We start from the raw sequence: 26,439 nt of genomic DNA, 5'->3' as shown, positions 1-26,439 counted from the left end.
ATGTGACATCTCTATAATTTACAAGAACATTTAAAAATACATTAATGATCTAAATCCATTTTATTTATCATCATCTTCATTTGTACTCATTCAATGTTTGTATAAGTCGTTCTTTGATATATACTTGCAAAAATATAAAAAAAGTTAATAAAATTTTTGCATTCAATTCAATAATTCAAATTATTTCCTATATTAGTGCGAATGTGCCGCTCCAAAAACTGATATTTTAAAAAAATTACGTTCAAGTTTTCCAACTTTTGAAGCTGTCGTACCCATATTCTATTCAGGGCACATTAACGACGCTAACCACTGTTAGCAATTTTTGTATTTTATTAGAAACTTTAAAAATTCAAAATTGGAAAAAAAACATGGTGACAAATTTCAACAACATTGTTCTAATAAGCTAAGTGATGTCACACGGATAAGCTTGTAAAGAATTTATCTCCTATGTGTCTTTAGTTAGTACAATATCAAATATTGTCTAAAAGTTTAAAGCTTGGACAAAACCATAAAAAATAGTTAGTGACACAAGTTTTTTTAATTTTCCAAGACTACGTTTAGAAATGAAGACGTTTTACAAAAACAAATAAAAAAATTAAATTTACCAAAGTTATAAACAAAGTTCAACAATTTAGGAATTAAATAACTTTGATCATTGCTCATATATATATTCTTAATTCATTCGATTTAAACTTTTTTTTCCAATTTACGCATTAAAAATGCAAGTTATTTAATGATCGGTGAAATAAAAACTTAATCACGTTTAAAGCATTGAAGTGCTAAATATTCAAATTTTTAATTAACATAAAACAAATTATTTTCACCAATAAATGTGTAGAATTCAAATGAGAATCCAAATTATGCCATCTTCATATTTACTCTGCTTTACTCCATTTTGATTTAGTTTGAAGAAAATATTTGACAATTTGCTGTCAAGTAGTTCGTTATTGTGCGAATGACATAAGAAATTTAGAAATAACTTGATCAGATTTTAAAGTGGTCAAACTGTTCCCATATTTTGAATTAATTATGGATTTCAAATGTATGTGTGTGATTTAGATCAAACTCTAATTTTTATACCCTTCAACTTCGTAAAAAGGGTATATATAAGTTTGTCATTCCGTTTGTAATTTCTATAATATAATTTTCCGACCCTATAAAGTATATATATCCTTATAGATAGCAGAGTCGATTATGCCAAGTCCGTCTGTCTGTCTGTTGAAATCAGTTTTTAGAGGACCCCAGATATCGGCGAGATCCGAATCTTCAATTTTAAAATCAGCAAAATCGGTCGGTAAATAACGGAGATATGAGCAAAAATCCGAGACAACCTCTGAAAATTTCATAAAAAATGTCATATTTTGTTCATGCTTTGTTAAAAAAGCAACAACAACACTGTATATTAGAAAAAGATGTACACGTGTGTGTGTAGATGTATTTGGTTTTATTCAGCTGGGTATTTTTTCGTATGTTTGGATGCTGTTGGCGTCATTGCCTTGTTATTTTTGTTTTTCTGTGTTTTTCGTTATGTATGTTTAGATGTCTGTTGGTGTGTATTCTGTGTTTTATTTCGTTTAGCGTTGTTGTTGTTCTTTTTGTTTAGCTGTTTTGTTTTGATGTAATAATAATGTAGTCGGGAAAAAATTTAAAATTTATAAAAGATGTTTAAAATACACTATGGTGAAGGGTATATAAGATTCGGCACAGCCGAATATAGCACTCTTATTTGTTTAAACTGGTATTAAAGAAATAACTTGATTTTACTTTATTTCAGTATCAAATCCTGGGTTTTAAAAATTTGGGAATACAAATATAATTCAATTAAATGTACAGATAGGTCATATGTATGTATGTATGTATGTATGTATGTATGTATGTATGTAAGTATGTACATATGTTGGTAGAAAAAGTGTTATTGTGTAGTGTAAATATTAAAGATAAGTATTACTGTGACTAACTTTTCCTACAATTAATAAAGTAAAACTTTTTTTCAATTAATTGTATTCAATATTTATTTCTTAAATGCCTTATAACGTTGTGCTGATTGAAGTGTTAGAGTTTTATTTTAAAAATCTTCAAGGTTCAGTTCAACGCCCACACCTCTCCCTTTCTTTCCGTGATACAATAAAATATTATTTTTTTTTGTGTTTTTGTTTTATTTTATATGAAACTGTTTTTTATTTTAGCTTCTAAATATACGCTTTGAATTTTAATTTTTGCATTTTATTTTTGGAGCCAATCACAGAATCATTTCAAGTAATTGAAAACAAAATATATAAAATATATATATAAAAAAAAGAATTTAACTGGGCAAAGCAATAATATTTTTAACACGCGCATTCATTATATTTGAGTATTTTTTATATGTACAGTGAATTAGTAATTACACTATACGATACAATATTTAATATTTTGTGTAAAGAAATCATTCATTCAACCGACATACTACAATGCAACTACAAAACGAACGTAGAACGACTAAAAATGATGAACAAAGTGGCTGCAATTTTAGGAATTTTGCAAAAAAAAAAAATCATAAGTCTATTATAAGAGTATTCCTAAATAAGAAAATATTTATATTTTCTACTTAAATGCTCACCTACATATGCACTTATACGACAACATCGATGTCTATTTTTGCAAATAGGATGTGCTTATGATAGGCCATAACAAAACACTAAGCAAAATTCTATTAAATGAGTACTTTTTCGGATATATAGAATTTATAAAAGATATCGCGTATGGTTGACGATTAAAACTAAACATATTTAGGAATAAATAAAAAGTTAATAACCATTATGGATGTTGTATAAGAATGACTTTAGACAAAACTAAATTTTCGTAAATATAGGCCTCAACAATTATAATTTCATAAATGCGAAGCGAAACATACGTAGCTATTTGCGTTTATAATTGGTTTGGCCTCAAATGAACTGGAATGATAAGATTTTCTGAATGTTTGATAAGAACATGAGCATGTACGACAAAATGACCTTTAATGAAATAAATACATTTCGTCATTTACTTATATATAAGTCATTTACTTTTGTAGATTGCCTACGAAAAAAACTTTACAAATCATAATGAACTGTACATTTTGATTCGGTTGACTAAAATCTGAAATAACCACGATATTTTTCAGTAGAAACTTTAGAGAAAAAACTCTACAATGATAAATATTTTGTGTGTTATGGATTACAACAAAGGCCAACAAATGTTTGACTCAGAGACTAACGTTTCTATAGAATTAAGTACCGCTACATACCAATATGAGCTCAAAATTTCTCCATTAAGACATTTTTTGTTGATAAATTCTGTTATGTCATCTGAAATTTGTAATCAGTTAAATCTCCTACAAATCTTCGTCAAGCTTACAACAAAAAAATGTTATTACAAAAAAAGTTTAGCTCACTTTCGCCTTTATTCTATAACAAATTTTCTAATAAAAACCCGTATTTAAAAATCGTTTGTACTTGCGAAAACATCGTTCAATAAAGTTTTTCTCGTAAAATAAAGGCATTATTCATTTATTTTGGATTTAATGTGGAAGTACACAACACACGTTGATGTTTTTTAAATCAAAATTTTAAGTATTTGTTTATTTTTTTAACATTTTTCTTCTATTGTTGGTGAAATGTATTTAATTTTAGTTGATTCTTAACCTACACAAAATACAACCCTGATTAGCTGCCGACGCGTTAAAAGTTGCTGAACTTTTCGGGACAGATGCGTTGCGAACTACAGTGTGTAGCTTGTTAAATGTAAATACTTTATTTCAACTTTTTTGACAGAAGCATATAACGCTTTGCCGCGTAAAGGCATAGGTAGCTTGAAAGTTCCGTTCTGTGACATTCCGTTGGCTGTTTATGTGTAGTTAGTTTCTACGTAAGAACTAGGGTTGTCAATTATTCGTGCTTAAAATTATTCGAAAAAAAATTTACAATATTTTTATTTATTCGATATGTCGACTAAATTTTAAAAATTATTCGATTATTCGAACGAATAAAAGTTTTTATTAGAATAATTTAATTAAATATAAATTAAATTTATATAATATACGATGTTAAACCAAAAACGAATAAGCTGATTTATCACTGAACGTGGAGACTAACTGAGCCTTAAAACGCATGTTGTGTACTTCTACCTTTATACTTGTTGTAAGATAAATGTTAAGATATCTCGTACAATAATGAATTTTTGACGCAGATTAATTTTTTATTTTTATGTTGAAAGATTGGGCTGTCAGATGATAGAACTGATAGTTATGAGGCTAGATTCAGATTTAGCGATGCTTAATTTGTAAAACATTTGTCTCTGGTTTTCGACATTTTTTAAATTTAAAGTGAAAGGTTGACATTTCCATGTTCGAAATAAATTTACTTTACTAAGCACCGTCTGTGATTTTGTTAATGCTTCGAGGAATAAAACATTTGGGATTCGAATGGTTACGGTCCAATTCTTACTTTATTACTGCTGTTGTTTGGTGAGAACTGCTACTTGTTGTAGTTTCAAATATATGAACTTTAGTACAAGTTCATCCATCAATTCCAAATGTTCATAAAAATTTCTATATTGCTTTAAGTATGGTTTCTAATGGTTTCCCAGATTTATTATTTTGGATGTCACAGATATTCATATTAATACTGAAGTAGCTCCGACAAAATTTGTCATATTTCCTTAGATAATTTATATGTACTTTCTTAGATATACCAATTTAATGTATTCTATACGTTCACTATAAACATTCCTCTCATTGTGTTTCCAAATGTTCATATATGTATATGTCAAAGTGGTCCATAAAATATTTGAGGACTCTAACCGGGTTTTAGGTGAACTTCTTTTAATATTCATCGCCTCGCCTTCTTGAATATCGCATAGATCTCGCCCATAATTATTTGAGTTTAATGCATTGTAATTATATTATAATCATCACGACATTTCATTTGATATCATCATTATAGTGAAAGCTTCTATTATGATTTATAATAAGATCGATCAAACTGTTTAGCCCCAGCATTTCGACCCTGTACTCGGGACATTTATCGAAAAATAATTGTATAATAACAAAAGATAAGATAACAGTGCAAATGAATCTAAAAGAACCAGTCATGATATGATTTTATATAATAGAAATTAAATTAAATATAAAATATTCAGAAATATCATGTTTGTATTAGGTAATGAACTCGCATTAGATGCGATGATATCATTCTTTTTAGCAGTTTTATGCTCTTTTATGGCTTTTTATTCGAAAATCATAAAAATATATAATATAACGCAAAAAAACTATTTAATTAAATTTTATAAAAAATATTTATGTACTTCTCTAAATTTATCAAATGTGAATGTTTATATAATATATATATATATATATATATATATATATATATATATATATATATATATAATATATATATTATAATATATATATATATATATATATATATATATATATATATATATATATATATTATATTATATATAATATATATATATATATATATATATTAAAAAAAATATATATTGATGGAGTGTTAAATTGTTATTCACAATTTTTAATTAAAAATCAGTTTGATTTGTACAATATATTTCTCTAAAAAATGGGACATTTTTCCGATTCCGAGCATGAACTTTTAACAAAGATTTACTCCCTCTTTTACAATATATGCGCATTTAGAGTAACCGGCAGTTATTCTTATTACGAAATTAAACTTATTTTGATAAATATTTTAGTTTAGTTAATCGATTTTGGTAGTGATTTTCACTTTTATAAAGAATTAAATTTCCTTTACTATATTAATTTATTTATGATATTTTTGTAATACGTGATTGTAAATAATATTTTGTATTACTTACCGGCATAGCACCATGGTGGCCATATTACTGAAGTTTCAGTATCGGTTTCCTTCATTATATTCCATTATAGAATGGTTAAAAATTAATTTCTTGTTGATTAATTTTTACTAATTATTAACAATAGATTAATTTGTTTCTTTAAAAAATTATATATATTTTTTTGTTTACACAAATTTTTAGTTTTATTTTATTTGAAACAACCAAAGTTGTTGTTATTTCTTTTTTTGTTTGTTGAAATTGAATGTCAATGCACTTATTTGTATTTTTTATTGTTGTTTTCTTTTTTGTATTATTAATGTTATTTGATTTCTTGTAACATTTAAAATGTAAATTTATTTATTTATTACATTTCGCTTTTTTCTACTTTTTTTGTTTTGTTTTATTTCAGTGAGAATTAATTTAAATATTTCAGATTAATTTCCGTTTTGCAGCGCTTTTTTGAAATATTTATTAAGTTTTGACAGATTTTAGATTTGATTGTTTATTGTTTTGACATTTGTCTTAATTTTTGTTGTCAGTGTGACTAATTTAGCGTTTTTGTTTACACTTAGGCTAAGCTTCAAAAAAGAAACAGATAAAAAACAAGTTTATTTTAATATTTCTTACTTTTTTATACAATTTAAAATTTTAGTTGACTTTTATGCAGACGTATGAGTTTGAGTTCAAATGTGTGTATAAATGTGAATGTTGCAGTTATGAATATTGAAGTATATTTTTTTGCTTTAGATTGTTTTGTTGTTGTTTATTTAAATTAAGATCATTTGACATTTGCACACGCTCTAAAAACAATACTGATGATTAGAATATCTAGATATTTCCCTGAAAACTTGATGTTTATATTTTTTACCTCCTTATTTGTAAAAAAAAAAACATATTGCTTTTAAGCTACGAATAAAAAATAACAAAAAAAAATAAGATTTAACAACTTTTTTAGGCCCAATAGCTCAACCTTCGGCTATTGTTTGACCAGTAAATATACTAGCGATTCAAATAATAATGAAAACTGTTAATAGGTATATCGTTACGATAAAAAATAATCAGACATTGAGAAAATGGCGGTTAAAATTTTAAAAATAATTACATATTTTAAACACGTTTACTATTGAAACTGAAATATTATTCTTATATTAATTCTCAGAGCATAAAAAAGTTTATCTTGGGAATACACTTAACACGACTTATGTCATTAGTTGTCTTTAATTCTGCAGCAAAATTCGTTTTTGAGAGGACTATTAATATTTTACAGATTTGACTCTAGGTTTTCGACATATTACTAAGATATTTTTTGGGCAAAAAATATTTAAAAATAAATAAAAAACTAAACTAAAACATTCATTAACACTTCATGTTTTATAATGAGAACAACAAAATCGTCAATATGTAGAGAAGATGCCGGGGAATATGAATTGTTAAACGTTGCAGTTGGTGATAGTGTCGGTGAATAATATCACAAGATGATTAATATATTACAGATTATTAATAATAATATTAATAGTTTTCTTTATAAGCATGTATAATAAACAATGTTTTCTTATTAACGGTCACCTCAGAACTTTAAACGTTGCATTTTACTTGTGAACTTTGTAAAAAAAAAAAATATAACATTCTGAATTTGGCGAGGGAAAAAATCGTTGTTTTCATGAGTATTATATGTCATATGTTCGTAAGTATGTATGTATAGCAGGCTAAACAGATTCACATATTCATAGTACTATATTTGTATCTACATACATATATTTGTATCTGTGTGTTTGCTTTTGTATGGATGTTAATATGTATTGTCGTCGTTTGTATGTCTGTATTTATTTAGTATTTATCGTCGCAATGTATCGAGGTGTTACGGCTTTTGTATCTTTAACCTTTAAAGCGCATTATTAACTCGTACCGTAAAGTACGGAATTTATAGATATTTTATTTTATTTTTGTTGTTCATTTCATTTTGTTTTATTTCTTTCTTCTGTCGCTACTGCCTGCCGTGTTATTTGTGGTTGACTTTTAAACTTTTTTCTGTTTTTGCATTTTTATATTTTACTCTGCTTTTGTTTCTGTTTTATTTTTGTTAATTTTTTATTTACTCTATTTATTTAGACGCTGTTGTTGTTGCTTTATGGCGAATGGATAATTTTGCATTAATAATTGTGGGTTTTAGTGTTGCTGTCACTTTGACATATGCATAAATGTGAGAATGATTGTGACTGAGTGAGTGAGTATCTATGTATGTATGTACGTCTGTATATGTCAATTATTTGAATTTGTTTAGAGAGAAAATAAATTAATAAAAATGATAATAATAAAAAAGAAATACAAAAACATTGAAATTATTTATTGAATTGAATATTTTGTAGTTTGTATCACTTGTTGTCTGTCATTCAATTTTGCCTACAAAATTTCAACTTCAATCATCAATTTATCAATGTATCTATTGAATATTTAGAGGGGTTTGCATATACATAGTATGTGATCGTTTATTTTTTATATTTAATTTGAAATTTATGTACTTGTTGTATTAACAAACTTTACCTCGAAAAATTCTCAATAACTCTTGTTTGTTTTTGTACATGGAAGTTTGAGGTTTTCGTTGTCTGTTTTGCGTAATCTTCAAGTTGTTACAGTCACGTGCTTGTTTTTTTTTCTTTTATTTTTTTAATATTATTTGTGTATTTTCCTCATTTCACTACAAATTGATAAGATATGCATGGATGTATCTATGTTTGCATATACATTTGTACGTATGTATGTATTTATATGTGTGTATGAACGTCATACGTCTCTCATTTTCCTTCTTGAATGTGAAATATTTTTGAAAATCACTATAAATCACATACAATTTTCACAATTTCCCATGCATATTTCGATCTAGGAATTTCAAATCAAATTTAATTTTGAACAAAAACACTTTTCGATCACACTTGATAAAAACGACCGATCGTTTGAGAATAATTGAATAAAATATATGAAATTAAAAAAAAGATCTGTGTGTTATTTTTTGGATTTAAGTTATTTATTTTTTGTTTTTCTTTTTGTTGTTTGTTTTTCTGTTTGTTTTTTTCATTCGATTTCTTCAATATCTATATACTCCACCGCGATATACACGCTCTCAGTCCCGCATACTCAGGCCAACTAGAGAATACCATAAACAGCGGACAGAAATAAACCCCAACCTCAACCGAATCAACAATGTGTAAAAACTGTCATAATCATCGTCTGAGACGACAACGATTGTGTTTTGTCTGTATGTATGTTTGTAGAATGTTGTGTTAGCTGCTTGGTACGCTACTGATACTTATACTCACCAACATTGCACCACACCACACCGCACCGTACCGTCGCTGTACTCTTTCGTACGATAACAAAACGCCACAGAGAAGCGTTTGTTTAATGGAGATAAAATTCATACAATAAAAGAAAACCTACAAATACATGCCACACTACAACTACTTACAAGAAATTCACATACATAGATACGAATACATTCGTTCCAAATGAGAGAAATTGATATTGAGTGCCGGTGGAGCAAAGACACAAGTATCCCCCTCTTTCGTCCAAAAAAAGATTGACCACCATTAACTCAAATTCTCTTAAAATACAACACTTACTACTATGTACGTTTAAAAGCCAATTCAAAAAAAGTATTGTCATTTGATCGTTTTTTGTGGGATCTTTAGTTAATATCACTATAATGTGTTGTTTTTCAAAAAAAAGAGGACAAAATCGTTAAACCGAAGAAATCGAATATTCGGAAAAATATTAATAATTGCTGTTGATGCATTAGTTTGATGATTTACAATATAGGGTTATTGTATAAAAAATTGATATTATAAAAATGTGTGTTATTATTTAATTTCTTCTTAATATTCTCCTCAAATGAGCATTCTAACTTACAAAGTTATGTCAATCCAAAATACTTGACAAATTAATAATCTTTATGTTTTTCACAAATGTCGTGAATATTTTCAGATATAAATTTACTTCCTAGACGACATTTCGGATTGACATTTCTCTTTAGTGGTATCACACTTTATATCAAAACCAATCCGAACCTTGTCCAATATAAAGGAAGATCCGAAGAATTTATACTTCCAATCTATTAGTCTAATAGAAGGAGCAACATACTCCTATAACAACTTTAACTTTAACATCTAGAAATTGAATGCAATTAGAGGTTGTGGGAGTTAAATTTGCGATAGTTATTGTATTTGGGTATTTGAGAGATGCATAATCAAAAAAAAGTTTAACTTTTTTCTAAATTTACCAAATAAATTAGCAACATTGTTATTTACTAACAATCGCTAATTTTGTTTACATTGTGAGAAAAATTGTAAACACGTGAGAGACTTTTTTCTAGAATTCATTAAGAATCTACCAAGATGTGGGGAGCACAAGTGAATTTTAGTTTGCTCTCGACATTGACATATCGGCACCTTGCATTTTTTTGGTTTTGGTGTATTTTTGTTTTGTTGTTTTTGTTTACGATGGCCCATCTTAACCACACCAAAATTTTTAAATACGCTCTATTTTACTCACTTGTTATGCATTTCGTTTCACTTGTACAGGGTTCCACTAGCCCCCCACACGTATTCGAACGTATTTCAAACTTACACACACAGATATTTCAAGTTCTCCCACTTTTGCTCTTTGGGTTTTACTTAGTCTGTCTCACTAGTGATTACAGCGGAGTGAGTGTGTGCGTGAGTGTATACGTGTACTATAGTCAGTGAGAGAGTGTTGGATTAAAACTGCAACTATTTGTATTGAAAAAAAAAATATTAGCAACAATTTTGAATTAAATATTTTCCAAGTACTCGTACTGGTTCTTTCGTGTATTTATATGAATATGAGATTGTAGATTGTGTTGTTGAGGCGTATGTTTTGTTGCTGCGGCGACTGTGGCTGCTGCTGCCTGTTGTTGCAAAGTTCAATGGAGGTCAGGTGGTCAGAGTTCAAGACAACTGACAATGAAGTACGCAGAGTAATGTACTAGTATGTACTTCCAAACAAACATTATACATGAACATCAGCTGCAACAACAACATTCAATTGTATGAATTTTTGTTCGTTCGTTTGTTTGGTTTCATTTGTCTGGATGTACAGTACAATGTGGTAATGTGTGTGGGTTTATTTTGTTATTTTTGTTGTTGTTGTTTAGGGACACAAAGAAAAGACAATCGACAGATATGTAGATCGAGTTTAAACTGATCGTTTGCTTTGAGGGCACAATTGTATGAATGGATCGGAATAAAACTTTAGATAAGATAATAGGACTTGATAACATCGTTTTACTTAGTTTGTTTATGTGAGTTTACGCATACAAATGAATTCATACACACATAGTGATAGGTATGTACATATGTAAATATTTACCTACCACGTCTGTATTTTAGTGTATGTTCTTGTGTGAAGCACGTTTACTGTTTAATAAATGGTAAATTCAATGAAAAAAATTATCACTTTGACCTAAATGACAAATCAAAATACACATCATACCTTTTTCTAATAAGTACACGAATTATGAAATCATTAAATCTGATTACAAGCGGGGATAAAAAATTCAACTGTATATAGCTATTTTTCCAATTAAACTTGTACTTTACAGTACACCAATAATGACAATATGAAAATAGGCAATTGGAAATACAGTATTGTTCGAAATATAAGAAACTTTTCTTCACTCTGTAGAGGAATGCATTACGTGTTGGTGATAACAATATATATATATATATATATATATATATATATATATATATATATATATATATATATATATATATATATATATATATATAATATATATATATATTATATATATATATATATATATATATATTATATATATATATATATATAATATATATATATATATATATATATATATATAATATATATATATATTATTTTTTTTTTTGCAAAATAAATGTTTATGTTGATATTCAGAATACTAACTCTTACATTTTGTTGTCTAATCGGTTTTCCGATCTCCGAACTATGTGACAAAGCCGCGTCTGCGAAATCAATCTCATAGGTAAAAATTTCTCAAAAGAAGTCCCAAAATAAGAATACTAAAATGTAAGATAGTGGAAAAAGGATATATCAGTTATCCTTCCCCAACAGAGTATTCATATGCACACAAAACATATTTAAGTCAAATTTTATTTATTATCCAATCCTTAGACCTTATATGGGAGATCGTTATTTGGTTATGAATTCTATGCGTTTAGGTGTTTTTCGGGAGAGGAACTTGTTTAGAAGCTACATATGACCAATTATCAACCAAAAAGAAAATCACTAGTAATTATTTACCAACAGCCAAATGACATTTAGATCATTTATAAACAAGATTAAATCTAAGACCGTACTTCGTTTTCGTAATGCTTGGTTTTCGTCTAATTCCCTTTGAGTATTGCAGATAATGTACATAGTTATTTCTACATTATGAGTAGTCGTTAGCAATTATATTTAATAATTTTTTTGAGTTCCGAAGGTGACAATTTAGATCAAAAATCATTGGTCTTAACGCCAAAGTAGAAAGAGCTCGGGCTATGATCATGCGTTCTAGAACTAGTTGTGGAACTAATACAATTTTTGCTGGGTTGATATATTTATATTATGATAAATTTACTTGTTATTGGAGTAAAGCCGATTTAAACTCTGGAAAGCACATTTGTAAACATGTATTTTTTGGTTAGCGTCAAACAAAAATAAATAGTACTTTGCTCCAATATAATTTGCCTACTTACCGGGTAAGTAAAAATTTTGTTGAGATTTTTATTAAACTTTCTATTATATCTATATATTCGTGCTGCTAAAAGGTATTTAATAAAAGAGAAATAGATCGACACCGAATAATCGAAATGTTTAGGTGATTTGACATTTTTATGGCAACATTGATTTATTCTATTTGTTCAAACAAGTTCAAATGACGCAGTTTATACAACAAAATAGACAAACAAAATAAGTAAATAAATATTTTCAATTCATGGGTCATTCAGTTATTGTTAGTTGTTTGATTAGATATAAAAAACCTTAAATATATTCATTAGAGGTGCTTTAAAAATATGGATTTATGTCGTAAAATTTTAGCCCAATCAGATAAAGGAAACGCATGACGAAAATCAATTAAGAAGAGTAACATGCTTAAACCATAGGACATTTTTTTGATTTTAAAAATAAGTATTAAATGTATCGTATAGAAAAGTAAAGAAAATATAATTTAATGCACAAATTATTGGAACCAGAATTCAATCAATTTCTGTTACGGGTTCCCGTTGTTCGATATTTTGAATTTATGGTTAATATTTATATAGATTCCAAATTATTACAAACTTCTAGTAAGCTTGCAAAAAAGTCAATTATTAAAAACTCTATTAAATTTACATACGTATTTTTATATAATAATTATATATGTATGCAGTTGTATTACTTTTAAGAATTTTCATTCTATTGAATATTTTAAAATACAAAATTATCTTTTGTTTAGCTCTACGTCTTACATATGTACATAGATACGTATAACAAATGTTGACTTCATGGCTTTTCGGGGCCATCAGTTTTATGTCTGTCTGTTTGATATAGTTTTAAACAAATTTCTTGGTGGATGTGAATGCTTAAATATATATGAATATTTGTAAATAATTTACATACCAAAATGTATACATTCCTACTTGCATGCACATTTACATACCTTTGAGAGATTGACACTGTGACAGTGTTGTCATTTCAGCAGTATTTTTACCACACAACATGTTTTATTTAAACATAAAGCTTATATGTACATATATAGTTTGACTATTGTCTGATATTTCGAACGCATATAAATAACGATGATCAATAGAATCATACAGTGAAAAAGAATTGAATGATCCATATTTTTTGTGTTCTAGTTTGGTAGACCGGAGGTGGTGGGTCGATTCCTACCCGAGTTAAGGAGTACACAACAGCCCCGATAAGGGCCTGTAATTAACATGAGCATATTGTTTATAAAAAACTATTTCTAACCAAATCAATATTTCAAAATGTTAACTTTTCCTCTTTATGCTATGTTTCCGCTGAGTTGTTTGGAGCAAATCTAGTGTATTTTGAGAAAACTAGTTGAAATCATATAGATTTTAATCGTTCTCATCACTTCACACTTTACACGACCACACTTTACGTACGACAAGTCTAATGAAAAAGTAAAACGAAATTCCATCCGTATGACAAAATAAAAGTCGTTTGATTTATATTTTTCGTGTTTACACGATTGGTATTATACAATAAAAAAGTAAGATGGAAACAGCTGTTTCACTTTTTTATATATGTTTACATAAAAATACATCCCTGATCTAATGTGACCTGCTTGTTTTTTGAATCATTTCAAAAAATAAAGAGGGCCATACGACTATCAAATTTATTATTCAAATGTATTACAAATTTAAAAAAAGGCTAGAGGTAAGCTTGAAACTAAAAAAATTTTCAAACGTATTTCAAGTATTCTTTATTATTATTTTCATACATATTTCAAACCCTAATTATAATGCTAACTATTGCAAAATTCATATATTTTTTTACATCACCTGAAAATAAAACATTCATACATTTATTTTAGCATATTTTTCTTTTATATCTCCGATTATTTCTCCTATATTTAACGTTTTTTCGCCCCCTTGCTGTAGAAAAAATGTTCTGTTTTTATTTTTCTAAAATAATTTATTTTTTGAAAGAAACTTTTCTAAGTTCAATTCAAACAAAACTTTGAAAATTTTATAAATATCACACATTATATTTTTTTAAACGTTTTTGGAAATTATCATGTTTATTTCAAAGGCTAAACTTTAAAATTTGAAAACAATTTGGAAAATACATTATTTAGTTAAGAAAATTTTCAAAAATATTCACAGGTTTGAATCGATGTTTATTGGGTTAGAAAATTCAAAAAGTAATCAATATATCACAAATATAACTGAAGTGATAGAAATCTGCATTCATTTGTTTAGGAAATTATGTTCACATTTCACAGATTTCAGTACTATATAATCCTAGTATATGATATTAATTAAAAATTACACAGAAATAGCTTATTTTGTGTGAGTAAATAAACGATATTTTTGGTTTCCCGTTTTTACTCCACAAAATGATTCATTTTCCTTTCCATATATAAAGCAAAAATTTGAGCTCGATTAAAAGACGTTAGTCTTTTGCCGCTCGTAGTTCAAAATTTGAAAAATCTAAATTTTTGGCCAAAAAAATAACATATAAAGCTATAACTTCAGAACGGTAAATAGTAGAAACTTCAAAATTCATATTATATACATAATTCTTGTTACTTTAAGTCAAACAGAGTGACCTGGTCGCGATAGGAGCATACTATATACATATATTTTGATATTATGTGATAAATGTTGCTATTGGGTAAATCTTTTGCATATTATTGTTAAAGAATCATAATAAACATAGATTTAGTATTTCAAAAAGATGTAACAGACAAATTGGTTAAAAAATTTGAATGTTATTAAAAATAACGTGTCAAAGATCAAAAATTAACTTAATGTAGCAAATATTATATTTTATTTATTTTATTACATAAAATATATCTATATTTACTCGAATATAAGTTTTTATCCTTAAAAGATATCGTAAACCTGTTGTTTACATGGCAGTTTCAAAATTATATTTTCATATTTTTTAAATCTTTGTTAAACATATTTTAAAATTTTTGAAATAGCACCAGGGTATTTATGGTCAATAAAGTAGGGAATAAAACAGTGAAAAAAATTGGTCTGCGAATTTCGCGAAAAACTATTTTTTTATAATATTTTTGAAAATATGTCCTCATTCTTCACTATTATAAATTTTAACAAAATTTTCTCTTAGATAATATAATATATGTCCCTGATGTTATAAATCAGGAAATCCTAAGGCGTAAAATTTGGATCAATATTTGGAAATTCTCATTCAATCACGTCGAAATATTATTTATTTATAAATATAAAATTATAACCAAAATTTTTAAAATTACATATATAAAGCATTATTAAAATTGATTTATTGAACTTTGGAAATATATTGGAACCAAGTGCTTTAAAGGGTTAATTATAATTTTTTTGTAATTTAAATATCGGACTATATGCTATAAACTCTTGTAATTTTAGTAAATAAGGCCAACAAATTAATAATATTTCGATATGTTTCAATAAGAATTTCCTAATATTTCTCTAAAGTTTACGTCTTAGGATTTAAAGATTTATATATAATTTCAGGGACATATTTTGTATTATTTGAGAATTAATATTCTGCAAATATTTTGTTTAAAATGGATAATTTAGAATTAGGACATATTATTTAAAATATTACAAAAAAAAGCTTTTCGCAGAATTATAATCGCAGGTACGGTTTAACTATAAGAGGTATTGACCTAATTATACCCTACACCACTTAGTTGAGAGGGTATATTGGGTTTGTGCTGATGTTTGTAACTCACAATAATATTGGACATATACCTTAAAGTATACCAATCGGCTCAGAATCATTTTCTGTGTCGATTTAGATATGTCCGTCCGTCCGTCCATGTAAACCTTGTAATCAAACTGCAGGTTGCAATTTTGGAGATAATGTAATGAAATTTAGCACATGATCTTTTATGGTAACATAGATAAATAAATAGAGCTTTTAAGTTCATAATTATGTTTAATATACTCATATCTCGACAAAAAGCTGAAAAACCATGTTCTGTACTAGACTTGATGACCATCATGAATTCTATTATAATAGGTTCTCATATGACCCTAGCCCCTATGAAAAGCCCCCATCCAAATTTGACTTAATTGTCCACAAATTTATTCTTAAGGCTTAAGTATGTACATATATCTGAGGCAAGGTACAATTCAACTAAAATGCTTTATTATGACAAATAAATCACATTTTATTTTTGTAAAAGGTGTAGGGTATTGTAGGGTTCGACTATAATTTCTTACTTGTTTTTTCACTGTTTTATTTCCTAATCTAATGATCATAAGTAGATACAATATATAATAATAAATAAGTTTGACATAAAAAACTTAATAAAAAAGGAATTAGAGAATTTGTAAGACATTAAATAATTAATTTTTTTAAGCTCGGAGACCGATATTTTTATCCTCAACAAATATTCACAAATAAGGCAATTTTTTTTTTTAATTTAACACACATTTGCCTTCTTCAGTTCCAGTAGAACGGAAAGGTTGACGCTCCTCAGAGAAATAAATTAAATATCTTCACAACCGAAAAGACATATACCGTCAAAATTTTACGATTCTAGGTTTATCCGTTTGGGTTTCGCGAATATGAATCAGTCAGTCAGTAATAAATGCATATACATTTATTTATTTATAATGTCCCTAATAAATATTAAAAAATAACCTACAAATTACTAAAAACGTGGATATTACAATTCAAATAAAATAGTATAAGTTAATCAAAATAAATTTGATGCTTGATTATAGAATTTTTCACATTTTAATATAGCCACATACATACATATATTTATGTATGTATATATATTTAATTTGAATTTTGTTTTCATTTTCTATTTAGTAAAATGTGCCATCACTATTTTCAAATCGATGGCAATACTAAATACGAACTCAATTCGGTACCGCGGCCAAGAGGACGAAGGTGACGAATACAATGAGACCCACCAGCACTGTTTGACCAAAACAGCGTCGTCAATCTATTACATATAAAATAAATTTAGCAAACAATTGTATGCCATTCATATTAACCCTTTCACGTAGATGGGGGTATAGTATAGACTTCTAACCGATATGTACATAATTTAAGTTTAAGAAAAATATTACAAATGGGAAGGTATTTATTGAAAACTATATTAGAAATTTGATTTTCTATTATATAAAATAATGAATGGGAATTGTACAATATTAAAGCAACAAAAATGGTATTATTTCATTTCGGATGTATATACTAGATCACCAGCAACTTGAATGCACTTTTCTATACTTGAATTATTAAGAGAGTACTATTCAAAGTTTAAACAAATACTAATTGCACTTTTATTATTAGTTTTAAATCATTTAGAATTCGTCTGATCATTGTGGGTTAATTCTGTGTTTTTGTATCGTTGTTATTGGATGTATATTTTTGTCATCGTTTCACCACAACATCATATTAGTCACTTGGTTTGTGCCAAGCAGTCAGTCACCGAAGTGCCACACAGTTCAGGCAGTCAAGTCAACAACTCAGGTCCCAAAACGATCGACACAAAAAAACATTTCCACGTCTAAAAATAAAATCAAACCAAATGTACTAATGCCGTCGTCCCATCCATCTAAAAGCACATAGATACTCGTACACACTGACATTTATGCAGTGTACAATACACATACATACATCCATTTAGAATTGACGTCTGTGTGTATCTGCAAATATTTATTTTAACAAATTTATTCGAACGTACATCCAAACACACACTCCCGCCCATACATACCAGTATGTTTCTGTCTCTGTCCGTCTGTCCATATAATCATCGACATTCTTCGCCTGTAAAAGGCCGGCCGGTCGACGGTCGGTCGCGGCCTGCTCTGCGGTCGACATTCATTTGTTTGTATGTAGTTTTGGCCCTTGTCGATGTGGTGTTGTTGTTTGTTTTTCTTTACTTCTACGTAAGTCTGTAGTTGTTATCGTTTTTATTGTTCTTGTTTTTATTTATTCTGTCGTTTTGCATTGTGGAGCAAAGTTGAATTTTCTTTTCTCATTTCTGTTTTAGTTCAATATAAAACACTTATGAGTACGATCAAACACAATTCTCACACAATACTCACACATACATAATTACATATGCACATCATAAAATAAAAGATGACATAAAAATTACTCAATGGAAAACAATAGGAAGGCCTTTGACGTACAGGGCTTTGCCTTTTTTTATTTGTTGAATACTAATTAGTCAGCACAACACCCAAAAATATTGGTCCTACATCCACCTTAAATCGGCTCTGAATACTTCTGAGTCAATTTAGCTATATCCGCCTGTCTGTATGGCTGTGTCCATGTAGAGCTTTTGCCACGCTACGAGAGCTATTGGGACTGGTTTAACTTCAAAAACCTCAAGTCAAATTCCAAAGAGGAAAAGGTTAACCTCGTAGGTAAGGTATCCCAAAAGAACACCAAGAACCTTAGACGATTCGAAACAAGGTTTCAGGAATAAATCACGTAAATTTCCAACTTTTCTACGCTGATATAGGATCTAGCTAGGGAAATCGTTCGAAAGGCTAAACGAGACTACTGGAGTCTTTTCTGTGAACAGGCGGATAACCTTCGGATACGGACAGAAGGTTATGTAGGAGTCTATAAAATATCTAATGGACTCTTATTTCCAACTTGGTATATAAGGAACCTTTTTTGAACCAATATTGAGGGAAGCAGAGGTTAACACAAAAATAATTGTTTTTCCTGCACATTTGCAGATGGAGGAAACCATAAAACACCTCCTTGGTATATAGGTAGGTTACTATAGTTGAGCCGATATTGAGGGAAGGAGAGGCTAAGACAGGGAGAGAGAGAGAGGATGGTTTCTGTACATTTCACCGCATGCTTAAAATTGTTATTTACACAAACTAAATAGCAGGATACAAAAGTAATGTTTATATCCAAACCAGGAAAACATAGGCGTTATCGACATACATCATAATACATCGTTAGTTGCCATTATGTCCCCTTTATTCTTGGTAACAATGATTAATAGACTCTTATGAATTATAAACGAGACGATGTCGTAATACTTCTATAGTACAAAAGCTGAAGAGGTTCTGAATACGGACTTGAGTTGGGCTCAAACGAGAGACCTCAATGTTAACCCGCGGAAGACGGAAATTTTTCTTCTAAAAATAAAGACAAACATATACTGAATCCTATTTTCTGGGCCAGCAGACATCGGTGATGGGATATATGTATAAGAACCATAGGCATGAAATAGAGCTTAAGTCCTACCATGACTTTTCTATAAAAAATATTTTAAGTCTTGCGAACGGACAACACTAAACATAAACATGTTTTGAAATATCTTATGCCATAACAGAATATAAAATCAATTTCGATTCGGAATAGATTTTTAAATAAGTTACACTCACTTGACACGAAATTTCCTATATGTATCAAAATTCCTACAAATCCAGAAAAGGTAAATCATAACTATTGGAACTATTATATATAATAAAAAACAGTTCATAAATGTTCGTAATTAAATCCTAATGCCTGGAAATGACACAAAATTTATGTTCGAAATTAAAAAAAAAACTAAAGATTAAATTATTTATGAAACGTGTTTAAGAGTGGTATGTAAGTAGATCGATGTACTCTTATTTAGAAATATGAATAAATGTTCAATACATTTGCGTTCTATATAGAACACAAGATTTCTGTACATAGTCATATACATATATGTATGTATATATGGACGTATTTAGTGGTCAATATTACACAGTATAAGGTTATCTAATCTATAGTATTTAAAGCTTTTCATTTTGCTTTCAATTTGAAAATGTACGATTTTAAATATTGAAACGTTTTTAAGTGATTACGACTGTGATCTTTGATTCCACAAGTGTCAAAAGATCAAGAATATTAAATCGTATACAAAGAACAGAGAGTCTAGAATCAATACAATAAACTCGCACACAAAGATACTACATACATAAGTATGTATGTATGTATGTTTGTATGTAGAGTACAGTGACAACAAATGAATATACAACAGAAAGGTATATAATAATTCTAAATATGCGTTTAATGCATAAATATGTGCATTAAAATGTCCCGAGGAACAGCCTTTTTATGAATCTCATATAGGAATACCTCTCAATCGATTCGTTTTAATATTTAAAAAATATTTTCGAAATGGGTCTTAAAAATTTGGTAATTTCCAGCTAATTATAGGAAAAATATTTTAAAAATTATGTTTATGTATTTTTGATCCTCATAATGATTTTTATTGAGTTCGGGAGGCATATTATTTTCGAATATAGTCAATTGACTTAGTTATTGGTCTTGTTCTAGAAACTAATATGGTCAATATGGTCGACAAATTTTTAAAACTGATTGTTTCAACACTTGAAAAAACCTTAAAGAAAAATGTTATCACCGTCGAATAGAGTTATTAACAAAAAAGACGCATTTACCGCTTACATAATATACATTCGATATACAGATTTGAAAATGTTTGCAATTGTTTTTAATTACGTGAAATAAACCGTCTATATTTCTTTAAAAAAATAAATATTGATTCCAAATTGTGATGCTTTAAGTAGGGTTCCGTTCGAAATAATATACTCGTTTTGTTGTTGGCATATTTATTTATGATCACAAAAGAATTCACACAAAATTAATCCGAACCATTCAAAAATGCTGACAAAACGAAATCATAACAAAACATCAAATTAAGAACCAAAAAAAAAAACAATTCTCTTAAGAATAAATGTCATTTTGTTTTTTTTTTCATAATATATTTTTAATTAATAACAAGTATGAATGTATAGTCGAACATATGATACTCTACACGAGTCAATATGTTAAAAATATGGATTAGGTCTTATAGGGAAGTAGGGCAAAAATATTGGCCTATTCTTATAAATTTTGGTAGATGAATTTGATTTCAACCACAAAGGTCCTTTTCGGGGGTACGGTTGTATGGGGGCCGGGAGAAATAATTGATCATTTCCAATAGCGTTCGTACTTGGCCAATAGACAGGCAGACAAACGGACATAGCTATATCAACTCAAAAAGTGATTCTTAGCCAATTGGTATACTTTTGGGTGTAACAAACGTATAATATCCCCCCACTATAGTGGTGTAGGGTATAAAAATAAAAAAGAGTAACGTATAAAACCTCAGCTCATTCTTTTATTTTCTCAGTTCAATTTTGATCGTTATTTAATAAAAAACAACAAAAATGTCATATTCATTAAAATGTTGATATTTGATCAATCCCAATAAACATCAATTCAAACCTGTGAATATTTTTGAAAATTTTCTTAACTAAATAATGTATTTTCCAAATTGTTTTCAAATTTTAAAGTTTAGCCTTTGAAATAAACATGATAATTTCCAAAAACGTTTAAAAAATTATAATGTGTGATATTTATAAAATTTTCAAAGTTTTGTTTGAATTGAACTTAGAAAAGTTTCTTTCAAAAAATAAATTATTTTAGAAAAATAAAAACAGAACATTTTTTCTACAGCAAGGGGGCGAAAAAACGTTAAATATAGGAGAAATAATCGGAGATATAAAAGAAAAATATGCTAAAATAAATGTATGAATGTTTTATTTTCAGGTGATGTAAAAAAATATATGAATTTTGCAATAGTTAGCATTATAATTAGGGTTTGAAATATGTATGAAAATAATAATAAAGAATACTTGAAATACGTTTGAAAATTTTTTTAGTTTCAAGCTTACCTCTAGCCTTTTTTTAAATTTGTAATACATTTGAAAAATACGTTTGATTTCTAACTGCCTTTTTGTTTGAGAAGGCCATAATTTTCCATTTGAAAACAAAATTTTTCAAATTTGTTCTCAAAGGCTATGTATGAAATTTGAATAGGTTTTCAAATACATATTTACATCATTTCAAAGGTTTTTGCTTATTGGGATGTACTATAAATACATATGTATTTAAACACACATATTCATTTATGTAGGCAAGTACATATTGAAGATCCATAAAATTCCCAGTAAACATTATTTCGCTAACAAAGATAATTTATATTTTTGAAATATCATATCTTAGTATCTAATTATTCAAAACATTTTTATTTTTTTAGTATAAGTAATATGAATAAAAGTATTTGTTTCCTTGTGAATTGAATCACATCAATAAATCATTTCAACAATCCACAAGAAATTTATTAACATTTATTACAATTTTGCTTTTGATACGAATGTCGAAATTCCTCTAGATTTTCAGAAGTTTTTCTGATGGCTTTATGCTTTAATACCGTTAATTTGCAAAATATCACCTCTATTCTGCACTTCTCCGTTTGTCAACTTTGGTATTCTGCATTTCGATTGCAGGCTCCGTCACTAAAATAACATCTTACAAAAAGTAGTTACGATCCTAATGCAAAATACACATAATCATAAAGCATTGAAATGAAATTGAATTGTACTTCTATTTCATACGATTTCGTTTTTTGTTGGAATACCAATTTTTGATCGTTGCATAAATGAATGCGAAAATGTAATCAAATTACAGAATGGGTATCAATATTTATCGATATTTACACAAAATGAGTATTTCTATGAAAAACTTTTTATATGTTGGTTGTATGAAAACTGTCGTTTCTCACAAGGTTAACCGGATTTAAATAATCTAGTTCGAAGTAATGACCAAAGTATAAGTAACAAGTAGTCCGACTCTTTGACAGCAGTACCTAACTCTAAGTATGTGTTAGTGAAAAAGTTCCTAACTCTAAATATGTCTTGGTAACAAAAATGTATATGTGTTGGTGCATTTTGAACACACAGAGTTTTATAAAAAAATTAAATTTTTAAATTTGTTTGAATTTTCAATACCAAAAATTGAAACTCTGTTTGTAAATTAAAATTCAACAACAACAAAAATGAAATGTTAAGAAATAGAAAAAATTATTTTTTCCAGTTTAAGAAAATTAAAAATTATTTTATGTGGAAATTGCGATGGATTTATTTAAAAAAATACGGATTTTTAATGGATAGCTGAAATTTCGCGTACGATCCTTAAAAGTGGTGATAAAAGTAAGGTAACCTTTTGAGTGTTTTGACAAGTTTAAACTTCTCACAAGAGAGTTAAATTCACACGGAAATCGTAGATGTGAGAGAGTAATTTCCTATATGTGAGAGTCGGATTACTTTTTATACTTTGGTAATGACTGTCGAGAGTTTCAACGTGAGCACCTACCTTGACGGCCTTATCTCACGGTGGTCTTTTTCATCAACTGGGCAGACTTGAGAACGGTCTACCATCGCCCCTTTCTTCAATGAAAAAATCAGGTGGACATTCATTAGGTAGACGGGTGGGGTAAGGCCCGCCGAACCTCACATTCATCCCTTAACATATACAATTAATACCAACTCATTTCCAACGCTTAGCCCACAGTCACTCCTCTGTAGGGTATCTGTTGTTTTCGGCAACAGCACCGAACTTATCCCGAAATATTGACTATTATCATGCATCAGTCCTTTAACCGCCACTTACTTTCCCGCGAATTTGAGTTTAAACCACATCCACTACGTGGATCCCGAAGAAACCTTAACCAACTGACAACTGACCAGCCAGGACATAGTCCTACGGGCTACTGGCCACCCGTAGTATTATTATGCGGTGCTCTGGTCTGACCTCTGGCAATCTATGAAAGGACTAAGCCAAGCAGTAGACTGTAACCAATTTTTCAGTCCCGGCTAGACTGGAGGTATTGGCCACTTCTTTATACCTCGGGATTGCAATAACACCAAGGCGGAGGTCTCGCCAAGGTAACATGCCCCCGAGGGGAAGTTCGAAGTAATGTCGCATTATCCTAGTTGTTAAGTGCCGGTCCACACTAGGAAACTTTTGATTTTGCGAGAGATAGAAATATCATTCATCTCACTCGCGGTACGGAGTTTCTCGTACTCGGAAACTTGTTTTGTTATTCTTATTATTCGTACAACAACAAATCAATGCAATAAATATGTAGTTTCTGAAACTAAAGTTTCTATGTGTAGAAATTAAAGAAACTTTAAAAGAGAATTAAGAAAAAGTTTCCCAGTGTGTACCTGGGCAAACATGATTCAACTACAAAATAAATTTAGCTCTTTCAAAATTTCTGTTTAAAAGTTTTATTGGAAAAATTAATTAAGTTAGAAATTGCAAAAAGTTCATTACAATAAAATTAGTTGGCATTAGTATATAAACTTATTAATGGTATAGTTTGGGCAAATAAAGCAAATATGTAGTATGTAACCATAAAATTTCTTACTCATATGGAAAGTGTTTCGATTTCTTATTAATTGTCCATGAAAAACTCTTGATAATAAAAAAAATGTTCAGTGGGTTATTTTATATACAATCATATGAAATGATACAAATTCATATCTTAGTGCCCCTCTATGTTGGTGTTCATTTCTTTTGTTTTTTCACAGTATATCTACAACACAAACAGTTCATGTGACAAAAATGTCAGATTCAGCATTTTTACTTTTTCTACATTAAGCATTAAAGGTTTCACATTCAAATGTTTATTTTCCGTTATAAATATTCACAATTTAAAGCTCACTAAACATACATTTGTAGTTTCCACATGATTTGAGTTCAAAATCCAAAATAGACTTTTCCAATCCTCAAAATAAAATACTATTTTCCATGAAAAACGAACTTTAAAGTGTTAAGGACATACAATAAAAACAACGAGTAAGGAAGTATAATCGTGCGTGACTGACCATATGATACCTTACACTAGTTATAAATATTAAAGTGATTTATTTTTCATAATAAATTTGGGTGCTAGAAGGTAGTATGCTAGTCTGTCAGTTTGGGCGCTGGTCTGCTACATTACAACGAGCTTATGGTCATCCTGCCAACCCTGCCAAATTAGGTTAGAATATATTTTGTAATTGTATTATAATGTACAAAAATAAATAAAGCGTCTGTCTTCAATATAAACTTGTTTCCGATTAACCGATAGACTAACAAATTATTTTCTTAAAAAAGGGGTTTTATATGGGAGCTAGGGCAAATATGGACCGATACCGATAAAGTTTTGTGAATATTAGTTACTATATGTGTATGTAAAATAATTAATGAGGAACAAAATGTAAGATGTGTCATTATAATATTTCCTTGCTCTGGCGAATGATGAAACTAAAACATAGCTTTAAGACAGGGATGATAATGTTTCTACAACATACATTTTTAGTACAATTCAATCTGAACAAGTATGAATGTATAGTCGGACATTGCCGACTAAATGATAACCTACACCAGTGAGTATGTAAAAAAGTGGATAATGTTTAAAAAATGAAGCATTTAATTTGTTCTTTTACCGTATTGTGGAATATTTTTACGCATTATTGACAAAAAAAAAAGATTTTTTACGAGAGTATGGGGGAGTAAGAGTAAATACTTACGTGTCTATCCTTATAAATTTTTCTAACCATGATTGATTGTCATTGTTGCTGGATCGCTGTAAGGTATCCGATAGGAACGCTACTCGTATCATTTCGGCTGCAGTGCAGCACAGAATTGTTCTGGTATCACATGGGACTAAAGAACAACTCTTGGGTGTTCCGGAACTGACAGTTGCTTAGGGAAGGAAAAAGCAGTGTACGAAAATGTAGAGGAATGGGGTCTCAACAGCGATGCAACAGCATCAAATACTGGAAGACTCAATGGAGCATGCAATCTCATGGAGTAGATGTTAGATCGAGATCTTCCGTACCAAGCGTGCCGACATCACGTTTTAGAAGTCTTTTTGAGAGGGGTTTTGGACTGCAAGTTTGGAAGCACGTCGAGACCTTTAACAGACATATTCAACAGGTTTTTAAAAGAATAGTGGGTAATTTATAAATCCAAGTTCGATGTGAGAGAATATTTTGAACCTACCGC

At 28.7% G+C, this 26,439-nt stretch overlaps 1 protein-coding gene and 1 long non-coding RNA gene across 2 annotated transcripts in view; both read right to left on the bottom strand.

The window, feature by feature from the left end:
- The window catches only part of LOC111679008 (probable serine/threonine-protein kinase DDB_G0282963), a 57,305-nt gene extending 51,249 nt beyond the window's left edge, over positions 1-6,056 (bottom strand). Inside the window, exon 1 of the mRNA XM_023440488.2 lies at positions 5,857-6,056. Within this exon, the coding sequence (XP_023296256.2) occupies positions 5,857-5,911 (55 nt within the window). The 5' untranslated portion in view covers positions 5,912-6,056. The remainder of the gene's footprint in view (positions 1-5,856) is intronic.
- A 292-nt stretch (positions 6,057-6,348) lies between these two features.
- LOC124421365 lies at positions 6,349-9,116 on the bottom strand. The gene is made up of 2 exons (XR_006941612.1): positions 8,377-9,116; positions 6,349-6,413 (listed from the first exon to the last, which is right to left on the bottom strand). It is a non-coding gene; the product is annotated as an uncharacterized LOC124421365 (long non-coding RNA).
- Between the last annotated feature and the right edge of the window lie 17,323 nt (positions 9,117-26,439).

The sequence above is a fragment of the Lucilia cuprina genome, chromosome 2 (genome assembly GCF_022045245.1).
Source record: "Lucilia cuprina isolate Lc7/37 chromosome 2, ASM2204524v1, whole genome shotgun sequence".
In the NCBI taxonomy this organism is placed as follows: Eukaryota; Metazoa; Arthropoda; class Insecta; order Diptera; family Calliphoridae; genus Lucilia; species Lucilia cuprina.
The sequence above is the reverse complement of the archived record's forward strand: the minus strand, read 5'-3'. Positions and strand labels throughout refer to the sequence as shown.